The 13,216-nt window shown below is 36.6% G+C and overlaps 1 protein-coding gene across 2 annotated transcripts in view; it reads left to right on the forward strand.

The window, feature by feature from the left end:
• Odad2 (outer dynein arm docking complex subunit 2) overlaps positions 1 to 13,216 on the forward strand; it is a 163,620-nt gene that overhangs the window by 15,558 nt on the left and 134,846 nt on the right. For both annotated transcript variants that reach the window (XM_078023475.1, XM_040277619.2), the window contains exons 6-10: positions 53 to 189; positions 2,986 to 3,102; positions 10,025 to 10,215; positions 11,971 to 12,063; positions 12,601 to 12,748. In XM_078023475.1, coding sequence (XP_077879601.1) covers positions 53 to 189; positions 2,986 to 3,102; positions 10,025 to 10,215; positions 11,971 to 12,063; positions 12,601 to 12,748 — 686 coding nt within the window. The remainder of the gene's footprint in view (positions 1 to 52; positions 190 to 2,985; positions 3,103 to 10,024; positions 10,216 to 11,970; positions 12,064 to 12,600; positions 12,749 to 13,216) is intronic.

Below are 13,216 nucleotides of genomic sequence, written 5' to 3' on the forward strand. Positions count from 1 at the left end.
TTTATAAAACTTGAAGTTGAGCTTCTATTAGTGACTTGATGATTGGTTTCAGATTATGAATTTTCAAATGGATGTCGAGCCCCGCCTTGGCGACAGATTCATGGGGAGATGTGTTATGTGCTGGTAAAACCCCACGATGTTGAAGTTTTGTGCATTACTTGCAGCACAGAAGGAGTGTTTTTAAATGGTGTAAGTAATTTCTTAAAAACATAATTAAAGCCAGTTGACTTATATTCTTCACAAGTCTTCATAAATGCTGGTTTATGTCTTGCGTTGAGTTCTGATGACCACAGAGAATAGAATTCTGTTCCATGGAAATGAAGCAAATTCCTTTGCTGTTCTTCTGCTGGACAAATTCAGAATAGTCCCAGAATCAGCTTCATTGTTCATCATTTCAGGTCATATAAGTCAGCCTTCTAAGAAACAGACTTTGAAGTGACGCATTTCACTTCATAAAACTAAACTCTCAACATAACATGTCCATGGGTTAGTTCCATGGTCACTGAAGGAAAGAAAGGGCAAAGGAGGACCCTGAGATAATACATAAGTAATAACTTCAGCTTCCATCCTAAGAGCTGAAGGGACAAAGAGAAGCAGAGGGCATTATCCAAATGTAAAAGCTTAGAGGAAGTGTCCCATGACACTGGGACCTGGACCTCTGGAAAAAGGGCCACTTCTAGGCTGTGCTCATTCCCTCTGAGCCCAGATAGTCTCCATGAAACCGGAACACAGACCTCTGGGGATTTGGTGCTACTCAGTTAGTGCTGGTACCTGATGAGCTCAGAGGAAAATCTGGAGGTGAAACCAGGACCATTGAAGATGAAGTCCTGGTCAGCTGATGGTGATATTTCTGAGGGGGTGTGAAGAGTCTGGTTGTGGGACTGTGGGAACAACAACTGGAAATTGGTACCAACAGTTGCTTCTAAAAGCAATTGCCAATGCCAAGGGTAAAGAGCCATTCCCAGAATGACATCATCAGGGACAGTGGTCACAAACCGGAAGTTGCATCTTCCTCCTCCTTCTTGCATCTTTCAGTCTTGAGCTTCCCGTCTCCTGAATCTGACCTAACCTGGCAAAGAAGTAGTATAGCATTGCAAAGTCCCAGTCCAAGTATCACAAAGCAGAGTCTGGGTGGGTGGCCTCTGAACTAAGCAGCACATAGCTTTTTGAATCTTCGGTATTAGAACACTTTATTTTGGGTCTCATCCCAATTCACAGAAATAACTACTATAAGTGTTGTCAATCATTCCAGGGTTCTTTTGCTCAATTTGAGATAGAAATCCTCAGCAAGTAAAGGTGATGTTATTGGGGCTTATGCTCAAGCTTAAGGGAGACAACATAGGAGATGGGGTTCCAGCACTGACTTTCTGAAGAGATGGCAGATAAAATTCTTATAGTTTGTCTGCTGACTGTGTGCAAGTGCAACAGTGGTTGTCGAAGCAGGTCCAGGATTTCAATACATGTCTCACATGCTCTATGCTCAGCATAGAGATCTGCACTCTGCGTGGTAATGTGGTCAGGTGCATTGGGTCCCTCTGTGCTCCCCTGGCAGAAAGATGGCGGAGGGCTCCTTGTTGCCCTCCAGGAAGATCATATAGTGATCAAGCCCCGGTCTCCTGTACCAATGGAGGCTGCAGGAAAGATGCTTTTCAAGCTTTGAAGGAAAAACTGGTGGCTTAGATAAGGCTGTCTTGGGAAACATATTATGTAAAAATTAGGTTTATATTAAAGATGGAGAACATGTTGAGGAAATCAGACTTTTAAAATTCCGTCCCAGAAGGAGCTTAGTTAGCTTTCTTCTCTGCAACATGCAGTCCTTAATATCTTCAATGCAAATTTTGGACTTACAAGCAAAATTCCACAAGGAGGACCTAGATCCTCAATGAGGACCAGCTGTTACAGGGGACAGCTTGGAGAGCTGTTACCTCTTGGCTTGGGTTCATACCAAAATACTGGTTCGGCTTCCATAGTTATTGCAGGTATCTCTCTCTTCAGGTGCACCTTTATTATTGGGTGCTTTTCTTTTTAGCATACACTACATGTATTTCTGCACAGAGAAGGTAGACCCCAATTTTGCTTTTTGGTTTATTTTGATAGTTTTGTTTCCATCAAAGGCTGTTGATCTACACACATACAATTTTATTTGATATGGAAAAATCTAAGTATTCCTCTCAGGTTTAAAAATTGAAAAGGATGACAAGAATATTCAATAGTTAAAAAAGATTAAAAACAGATAGCTGTTTCGAGTATGTATGTACATAATCTGTTATGGCAGAATAATAGGATAGGAAAGAAAAAATAAATGAGGAAAAAAAGAGATAAGAAGGAAGAGAAACAGCAGCAGAGGAATGGAGAGACAGATGGTTCCACAGAGATGGTAACCCTGGAAAATGAACCCATAGAGCCCTGTTACATGAAGAGCAAGAATAGAATGTGATAAACAGAAACATAGCCTTTTCTATAGTGACATTCTACCTTTGAGGCTTTTTACGACTTCATCAGCTAAGGCTTTTGATGTCACAGTGCATTTTTTCACAGAGAATTATAAGGGATCAGAGTTCTTACTTCTCTGCTGAATAGCAGAGTTCTCTACCTATATTTGGAAGGTACCGAGTAGATGCTGAATGGATAGTGAATGGATGAAAGGATCATATTAAGTTCAGGGAGAAGGGTTTAGTCTGTACATTTCATGCACAGCGACTGTCACATGACTAGGCATGGCAGTGCACACCTGTCCTCTCAAGCTACTTGGAAGGCTGAAGCAGGAGGATCATTTGAGCTCAAGAGCTCAAGACCGGCCTAAGGAACATAGTGAAATTCTATCTTTAAAAAAAAAATAGAACTACCACCTGGCTGAGAGATAGAGAGAGAGACAGACAGAAGGGAGGGAAAGAACAAATCTGTCTCTATGCTCAGTTGTGCTGTACTGATCAGGTTCTTTATTCCTATTACCTTAATCACAGCACCAAACTTTTTCTCTCAAAGGGCAAAACAGATGATGAGGGGGACATTGATTATGAAAGAAAAAGTGAAGTATATAAAGACCTTGTCACACTTTTAAAAGAAAAGTCAGCAATATTTTCAGAAAATATGTCAAAACAGGTAAGTTTTATAGTCTCTTGAACTTTCACAAATTTATATTATTTTGCTAGAGCTTTCTATGGTATAAAAAATTGGGAGAATAATATTGCCTATTTTTGGACATTGTTTTTCATTAGAGTATTTTCACAACATAACATAACTTTTATAAAAAAGAACACTTTAAAAGTGTTTCTGATGGGGCTGAGGTTTTGGCTCAGTGGTAGTGCACTCACCTAGCACATGTAAGGCACTAGATTTGATCCTCAGCACCACATAAAAATAAATAAAAGTTTAAAAAAAGTGTTTCTGATTTTCTTTAGGCAATAAGCATAATATTACAAATTGCTTTCTAAATAGGGGTTTGTCCTCTTTCCTTTTGAATGAATGACACTAAGAACAAAAGACTTAGCCCTGTTAATGGCTCCTAGTAGCTCTGACTATATATCCTTTCTGGTCATCCCCTGATCCCATCTACTTCGATTGTCCCAATGAGTGTTCAGCACATGTGCACAAGAATGTGCTTCTTAGGGGAAATGCTTTTAGGCTTCCACCATTGAGTAGGATGTTAGCTATGAGTTTTTCATACATGCCCTTCATCTTGTTGAGGAATTTGTCTTCTGTTCAATTTTCCTTTTCTTGGTGCACCGCAACATTTAGTGAGCTTCTTGGGAGAAAGAAGCTCATAAACAAATGAAAATAAATTGATAGCACATTTGAAACTATCCTTCTTCTTCTTTTTCAGTTGTTGTTTCTGGAATAATGGTTGAAAGTCTTTTTTTAATGCATTTTAAGGCTTTTCCCCTATTCAATCGACTTATTTTGTGTTTCCCCCTTTTCGGAAGCCTTTAGGATCTTCCCTGATTTTCTCTAACTTTCATGGTACATTTTTTGTTAGTTCTTTTTTTTTTTAAAAATGCTTATATGTCCTATAGAACTGGAAAAAATATTTTCCACATTATATCTTTAATTTTTTTGTCTCTAATCTCTTTTTGGAACTCTTGTTAGTTGGATATTGGGCCTCTGATTTTTCTGATCCTCTGATTTTTGTTTTTCTCATCCCACCCTACCTCAGCCTGACTTTCTGAAAACATTTTTTTTTACTTGATTTTCCAAACATTGTACATGTTTTCAGATTTTAAACTCTCTTGTTTTTAATGTTTGGCTTTTTTAAAATTTTAATTTTTATAGAATTTGGCACTTGTTTCATGAATTTTCTATCGTCTCTCAATATTTTGCTGACAGCTTTTTTTTAAGCTTGTTTTTTGTATTAGTTATGGTTCTACAGAGAAACAGATTCAGTGGGGAAGAAGTGTGGGAGAAAAGGAGAGGGAGAGAAAGAGAGAAAATGACAGAGAGGGGAAGGAAGAGGTATTTTAAAAAGATATTGGCTTATGCAGTTGTGGGTTCTAGTTAAGTCTGAAATTTGTAAGGCAATCTAGCAGGTTAGAAACTCAGGTAATAGTTGACATTTTAGTCTGGAGTCATAAGTCCTTAAGGGAGCAGGTTGGAAACTCAGGCAAGGTTTTTATGTAGTCTTAGGGAGATTTCTTTCTTTAGAAAATTTCAGTCTTTCCCATAAAGGTCTTTACCTTATTGAATGAGATGCACTTAACATTATTGAAAGTACTCTATTTTATTCAAAGTTTACTGATTTAAATGCTTACCATGTCTGAAAAAGACTTAAACTGCAATATTTAAACATATTTGACCTAAACAATTACCCTAGCCATTTGACACCTAAAATTGACCACTGATGCCTAAATTAACCATTGACACCTAAAATTAACAATTATACATTGTTTGCAGCATTGTTTCACTTTCAAGTCTCTTTTCGTTGGTTTTGGTTTCTATGTTATGCCAGATATTTTTTATAGGGTCTAAATTTCTCCAAAGCCAGACAGAAAAGCCCTGTATCTGTGGGTTGGACCACTTGGCAGCTAGATCTGATTATAAAGTGTTTGGAGAAAATGTACATAGATCTCCATTATTTCGGGCATAAATACTTATAATTGTTATGTCTTGTTGATGTATGATTCTGTTAAGCAGTATGAGATGCTTTTTTACTTTTGATTAATTTTGGCTTAAAATCCACTTTATCTGATAAGAGAATGGTAACCCCTGCTTATTTATGAGGTCCATGTGGGTGGTATGTGTTTTCCTATCCTTTCACCTTCAGTGTATGGTTTTTTTTGCTTGTGGGGTGAGGCTTTTTCAGACAGCTAATTGGGTCTTATTTTTTAATCCAGTCTGCAACCTATGTCTTTTAATTGAAGAGTTTAGACCATTTACATTTATTCAATGTTATTATTGAGAGATGAATCTGTTTCCTCCAATTATGATTTATATATTTCCAGTGTTTAAACTGGATTTGATTCTCCTCTGATGGGCTATTCTTCTAGTGTAATCTTCCCTATGCTGGTTTTCAGTTATACATTTCATTTCTTCTACATGAAATATTTTATTGAGAATGTTGTTGTAGTGAATGTTTTCTAGTTATGAATTCCTTTAGCTTTCGTTTATCTGGAAAGGTTTTTATTTCACTTTCAATTTAGAAGCTTGATTTTTCTGTGTATAGTATTCTTGGTAGGCATTCATTATCTTTCAGAGCTTGGTATATATTATTGTAAGCCCAGCTCACTTTTAGAGTCTGGGTTGAAAAATTAGCTGAAATCTTGCCTGGCTTACTTCTAAATGTGACCAGTTGTTTTCTCTTGCAGATTATAAAATTTATCCTTATTCTGTATGTTTGGCATTTTTATAATAATGTGTCTTGGGTGGATTTGTTATCATTTTGTATATTTGGAGTCCTATATGCCACCTGTATTTGAATTTCCATTTTGTTTTTAAGGTTTGGATATTGATATTATTTCATTGAAAATATTGTGCATTCCTTTAGTTTGTGTTTTAGAACCTTCATCTATCCTAATGGATCTTAAATTTGACTTTTCAATACTATCACAAATTTCTTGAATATTCTGTTTGTTATCTCTTAACATCTTCTTACTATGATTGACTTTATTTTCAAGATTGTATACTTTGTATTCAAAGCATGAAAATCTGTTCTCAAAGTAGTTTAATTTATTGGTGATGCTTTCCATTGAATTTTCACTTTAATTTATTGATTCCTTCATTTCAAGTATTTCTGTTTGATTATTTTCAGAATCTCTTTTTACTTAAGTTTTTTTTTCACTTCCTATATTTTCTCTCTGAATTCCCTCCTTCCATTGTCTTTTAGCTCATAGAATAATTTAACTATGAATTTTCTAAATTCCATCTATGACATTTCCTCTACTGTGATGTCAGTGAAGTCTGTTGTTGAAGTATTATGGGTTGTTTGGAGTGGTTCCCTTGCTTTTTCATATTGTTTGTATGTCTATCAGTAATAGTTGTAACTTCTTTTTTAAGTGAAGGAATACAGTATGAGTTAAGGGCCCTCAGTTGGGTAGATATTGAGATTATGATATTTTAATTTAATGTGTGACCTCTGCTGATCCCAATATTAGCTCCACTTTAAGAGATACCACTGAGCCCTATTTACTATAATCACTTCTGAGTCAAGTCTCATACTACGGAACCTTTTAAAAACAAAATTGGTTGTAATTGTTCTCTGTGGTTCCTCAAATTCAGATATAAACCTGTAATAAATTTTATGAACAGGCCAAAAAATAAGTAGTTTAATTTAATAAATTAACTATAACCTTAAGCAAGCTAAAAGGAGGAAGAAAACTTGTGCAAATGTTGGAGGGATAAAGAAGAATAGAAAAATAGAGTGAATGAGAGAGTGAGAGGCAGAGAGAGGCTATAAAAGCTTAATTTATGAATTGGTGTTATTTGAGGTAGTAGTGGGTAGTGCAAGAGGATAAGTAGGTGGTATGAGAAACAAATATAAACTAGAGCTAGGAAAACAAAGATAGGAAGCTTGATTCCAGTTAATGCTTTAAACAATAAGATGAAATATATCCAAATGGGTTGGAGGTATAATGTTGGCTATTCGATTAACAATTATCATTCAAGCCAAGGGAGTTATTTATATGACCAAAGTTGATATTAGAGTTGTTTTTAGTCTCAGAGGGAGCAGTGTTGTGAGTTGCCTGATCCTAATGCTGCAGAAGTTCAGGATGCCAGCTCTAGTGTGTCCCTATATTAGCTGTGGGTCACTGGTATGGGTCACTTGTGTACCTGTTCCCCTCTGCTGGATTCTTTTCTCGGTACTGAAGATCCTGGTAGCTGTCTTCGTGAACCGAAACACTGGTTGAGGGTTTTCCACAGGTGTTCTGTGGTATAGTAGTATTTTCCCTGCTGCTTCTTCTCTCTGAGGTGCTTTAGTGATGGGTCTCTGGCAATTCATCTGGACTCTAGTTTCCACTGCCCCAGGTTATGATTAGTAGGCATTGATTCCCTCACCTTTATTAGTCTGGTGCAAGGTCCTGCAAGTATCCAAACAGTGCCCTGTCCCCCATTAAGGCTGGTATCCAGCCCTTTCTGCTGCAGAGCCTCTGGCAATTTCCTGCTGGGTCTGTATGTCCCTGGATTTTCAGACAGCTTCCTTCTGGTATGGTGGTTTCATCCTGGGGACTGTCCCTAGGCTTCCCATGGGGCCTCACCCCAGTGCTAGTTAGTGGTGCCTGTGAATCAACTTTCCTTTGTTCAGGCCAGAGCTGCTTCATTGTGGCATGAGTCAAGGGAGCCTATGCAGAGGTTTCCAAACCCCCATACCTGGGTCATTGAGTCTGTATGGAGCTGGACCTGCACTTCCCTTGGCCCAGCCCACTCTGTTTTCCTTATTTGTGGAGAAGGAGGAGGGAGAAGGAGGGTTTCTGAGATTTATGTTAGTAGTGGGCCTTCTAGAAGTTTCTTCTGGCAGGATTATTTTGAGAGTCCACTACAGGGGCTCCCCTCTGGTTTAATTTGGGCTGTCTAGGTGTGGGAAGACACCATGTTGATTTAAGAGGGTGACTGACGGACTGGTCTGCTATGGACTCCACAAGATGGTTAGGAGCCCTGTTCAGATTTCTTTTCAAGATTTGGTTTTAAGTAGTTTGCACTGTTAGGAAATGTCTGCACTTTAAAGTTTTGTCTTTTTTAAGTGAGTAAGCTTAAGAGAATGTCCATGACCCCCTCTAGCTTTCTCTTTCTGATGCCCTGCCCCCAATCCACAGGTTTGGGTTAGGGTACTCTTGAGTTTGATTTCTACCCTGGTAACTTATCTTCCAGTCTTTCCAGGTCTCAGACTATGTAGTATAAGGTCTTAGAGCATTAATGTAGTTACCCACCTCTCAATTCTGCATTTATTCGCTTCTTCCTCTCAGTGATGTGAAGAGATTGGCACTCACTGCCTGGTTCACTTCTGCCTTCCTCCTCCAGCAGTCTGTCCTGTCTGCCTTTTGATTACTGTTTGCAGGAACTATTTTCACTAGCCTTTTGTTTAATGATTTTATACCTTTATATATAGTTCATTCAGAACACAAATAGTTGGGTTTTCTTTTTTGTTCAATTGGATGATTTCTGTTTTCATTGAGGTTTTCAAATCAGATTAAATTGATATAACTGCTGATGCAGTTGAATATAAATTTACCTTTTTTGTTAAATGTTTTCTTTGTCCCATCTGTTCTTGTTCTCTTTTTCCTTTTTTTTTACTGCCTCTTTTCAATTAGTTTAGCTTCAGAAAATGACTCCATTTCTTTATGCTATTCACTTATCAGTTATATTTCTTTTTGAAAGTTTCTAAATAGCTGCCATAGGGTCTATAAAATATATATCTTTAATTTTCATGTTTGTTTTTTTAAGTATTTATTTTTTTTAGTTGGACACAACACCTTTATTTATTTATTTATTTATTTTTATGTGGTGCTGAGGATCGAACCTAAGGCCTCGAATGTGCAGGCGAGCATTCTTCTGCTGAGCCACAACCCCAGCCCCTTCATGTTTGTTTTTACGTAATATTATATGATTTCAAATAGTTTAAGAAACTTAGTGTTCCTTGAAAGCTTCCCTCATCCTCTATGTTATTGTTGTACATTTTTTTAATCTGCTGTAAACCTCTCAAAACATTGTTATTTTGACTTTAATAGTCAATTAATAATGATTAAAAATTACACACAAGCCTTTTGTATGTCTTTTTGCTGTTTCTGAAACTTTTCATTTCTTTGTTTCTGTCTGATTTGATGAAAACATGGGTCTCTACAAAGAAATGTGTAGACTTGTAGCACAAGTCTTCAGAATTTTCTGTTTTTGTTTTTCTGTGAAAGTCTTTATTTTGATTTCATTTTTCAAAAAAAAATCTTTTTGACTCAAAGTAGAATCTTTAGGGTTGACAGTTTTTTTTTTGTTGTTGTTGTTTCTCTTTTATTTCTAGTACTTTGAGGATATCACTGTCTTTTGACTTTCATCATTTCTCATGAGAATTCTCTTAAAATTCTTATGCCTTTTTTTCTGTATGATGCTTCCTTTGAGCTGGGCATGGTGGTGACTCTAGTTTCAGCTACTCCAGAAGCTGAGGCAAAAGGATCTCAAGTTCAAGGCCAACCTCAACTCTAATTAAAAAATAAAGAGGGTTTTAAATGTAGCTCAGTGGTAGAGCACCCCTTGGGTTCAATTCCTAGTACTGAAAAAATAAATAAAAATAAAGATACTCTCTTCACTCTTGGTTTAAGCAATTCACATATGACACATGCCAATCATATAAGGATTGAATTTATTTTTTTCTAGAGATGGGAGGAATATGTTGGTCCAATCCTGCTATTGTATCTGTATGTGCTGTAGCAGAAGTGCAAGTTTAAAAACGACACATCACTGTCTACCTAGCTCCAATAGGGGCCTTGGTTGTGAAGTTGCATCTGAAAATTCCTTTCTAGGATTTATCACCAGGGTTAATCTTCAGATGGTGCTAAGTAATTCAGAAGTGATGTAATTGTAAAAGTTATTTTTAATTTTTTTTATAAAGGAATTTACATTCAATGAAGAAAAAAAAAATCCTATTGAGGAAAAACAGATCAAGGAAAAAGAAGCTGTCTCTGGCAAAGTTATCACTAGTTCAGACAGACCAAAGAAGAATGAAATCAGTTTTGTGAAGACTCATATGGCCAAGAGATTGGAGCCAAGCTTAAATTGGAGAACCAAAGTTGATTTTAAAATGTATGTAAACATGTGTATGATGAGTTTTCTCATACTTCTTTAGTCACCACTTATTTATCTAGTTTCTTCAGAACTTTGTTTCTTGGTACAAAAATACAAAGAGATACTTTTACATCCTTCTATGATACAAGTTGATTCCTTTCTGCTCCTCTATTCCAAGTGCAAAGATTTGATAGCTACAGGGTTCATGGTTGGAGCACTGTGAATGGATGGGAAGAACATAGTCCGTGTTCATGTAGATAGTGAGTTGGGACAAATCACCATGAAAAGATGATAAAATATGTGGAGAAATAACATAGAAAATATAAACATAGTGAATACATATGTGTTAGGAAATTTCGAAATGATTAAACTAATATGGGGTTTAAGTAGAGAAACCTTCAGGATGACTAAGGTCTTTTCTATAAATAATTCTCATCTTATAAAAAGACTAGAGTCTCAAAAATATTAACAGGCCTATGTAAAGTTGACACTGTATTGATGAATGAATGAAATAAATAAAATTAATTCCATTTGGGACCTCTTATAAATAGATGCCAAAGAGCTAGTGCTTCTTAAATGCTGAGACAGTCAAAAGCACTGTGTCAGTCAGGTTTCTCTCACTCTAACAAAATGCCTGATATAATAACTATGAAGAGAAAAGTTTGTTTTGACTCATGATTTTAGAGGTTTCAGTTCATGATCAGTAAAACAAAAGCTTTTAGGCCTCAAGTGGAGTGTCAGACGTCATTGATGAGGGGAGCAAGTCGTAGAACAAAATCACTTACTTCATGGCCAGGAAGCAAAAGAGAGAAAGAGAAGGTAACTGGATTTTTACAATCCACTATGAGGATGTGTTCCCAGTGACCTAAAGACCTCCCACTAGGCCCCACCTCTTCAAGATTCTACAACCTTCCAATAGGATGCCTTAGGGACCAATCTTTTAAACACATGAGACTTTGGAGAACATGTAAGGTCCAAACTATAGCAAGCACATTTTAAATTTAACCAATAGCTTACAAATTTTAGTCTATATTTAATGTTCCATGTTGTCACATGATTAAGAACTGGCTCCTGGTTGGTCACACTAGTACTCGGACTGGTAGGGATTCTTATAACTACAGGGTGATTCTTTTTGGAAGTAAATCCATAACTATTGGGAAGGATAAGCCCTATGGAAAGAGGAGACATATTTGTTCATCTGATTCTCATCAATTTGTTGAATTTGTGTTTCCACTTGAAAGAGTAAGTTTGAGAATGAAAAAATGTATAGGTAATTCTGTTAACTGGAAAGTGAGTTTCCCATTGCTACTTTTATCATGTGCTTATTCTTTCAGTTATGAATTTACTGAAGTATTTAGTGAGAAACAGAGTTTGTGTTAAGGAGTGTGCTAAACTTGGGAATACCTGGAAAACCAGGTGCAGTCTCTGTTATAGCATTAGGAGGAGAAAAATAAGAATCCACAGGCAACTCTAATTGAGAGCAAGTAAGTACCTATAAAAGGCAAGGGTTGGAGGATTTGCACAATGATAGCAACCTAGTGTGAAGATCCGTTATAGTATAAAAAAGTACTGGACCGAAAGTTTCTTCAGTATATAAAATGTGTGGCTCTGTTTGAAAAGCAAACGGGACGTCAGGTGAGGTTGGAAATCATTCTCTGTCTCAGGAACACCCATCATTTGGTGCGTGAAAATGATGGATCATTGCTGTATGATTCTTGCAACTTTTATTTCTTATTTGTTAGCATAAAGTAATAAAGCTCTTTTTTTTTTCAGACATAAAAGTTCAGCAAAAGACAGCCAAGAGGAAAAACATGGAAGACTTGAAAAGACAAGACCATCTCTTTCACATGGAAAAGTACAGCTTCAGTATGTTTCTGATGGCCACCCTCACATACTGGGCTAGTTAACATGATAATTAAAGGCTTTTTTTGTGGGGGAAGGTACTAGGGATTAAACCCAGGGTGCATAACCACTAAGCCATATTCCCAGCATTTTTTTGAGAAAAAGTCCCTAAGTTACTTATGGCCTTGCTAAATTGCGGAGGTTGACTTTGAAATTGTAATAATTCACCTGTTGAAGGATATATTTGTTGTTTTTAGTTTTGAGCTATTAAAAATAAAGTTTCTTTGAACAATCATTCACAGGATTGCCTGTAATATTTTTGGGTGCATCTCTTTGTATAGCTTTTTTGCATGATCGCTGTAGGTAGTTTGTTATATATACATAACAACACAATTCACTGGTGTTGACCTTTCCAAATTTGAGTGGAGAAACCTTCCTCCTTTCTAAGAAATCACAGAAGATATTGGTACATCTATTACTTATATGCATGTTCCTAAAATGTTATCATTTTAACCAAGTTTATGTTCTGGCTTATATGTATGGATTTTTTGTTGTTCTTAGTAAGACTGTCGATAAGACTGAAGAAACTATTAGTGAGAGCTCCTCGGAAAGTGAAGAAGATGAAGGACAACCTGATCATCGTCAGGAAGCAAATGCAGATTTGCCTTCGGAATATTGGCAAATTCAGAAGCTGGTGAAATATTTAAAGGTAAGAAATACTTTTTTTTTTTGTACTGTGTTTACAAAGTTCATTTTAAATACTGTCACCAAAATAAACAGTCTGCATCTAAGTTTATTTTATGTTTCTTTCAAATAAGAAACTACCCATGTTGTTATTTAAGTGTGCATAGGAGAAGGTCTTATTACCCTGAGGTTTCAAGATCAGTCCTTAGGGAGCAGTCAGGTTGCCTGGTACCAGTTTTCTCTCCTGGTTGAGGAGTAAGGGATAGGCATGGCACATACAAGATCGTGATCTGCCGCCATTTTATGATTTGCAGTGTGAGGGGATAGAAAGAGCACGGATTTTCAAAGCTGGATTGAGTTTAAATTTTAAGCTGTTTCAGTGATAAGAAGGGTGGCTGTTGAAACGTTATGATTTTGAGTCTTAATTTTCTTAAACCATGGAATTAAGGGAATGAAACCTGTACTGTAGAATTGAAAACACATTTGAAATATG

The sequence above is a fragment of the Ictidomys tridecemlineatus genome, chromosome 10 (genome assembly GCF_052094955.1).
Source record: "Ictidomys tridecemlineatus isolate mIctTri1 chromosome 10, mIctTri1.hap1, whole genome shotgun sequence".
In the NCBI taxonomy this organism is placed as follows: Eukaryota; Metazoa; Chordata; class Mammalia; order Rodentia; family Sciuridae; genus Ictidomys; species Ictidomys tridecemlineatus.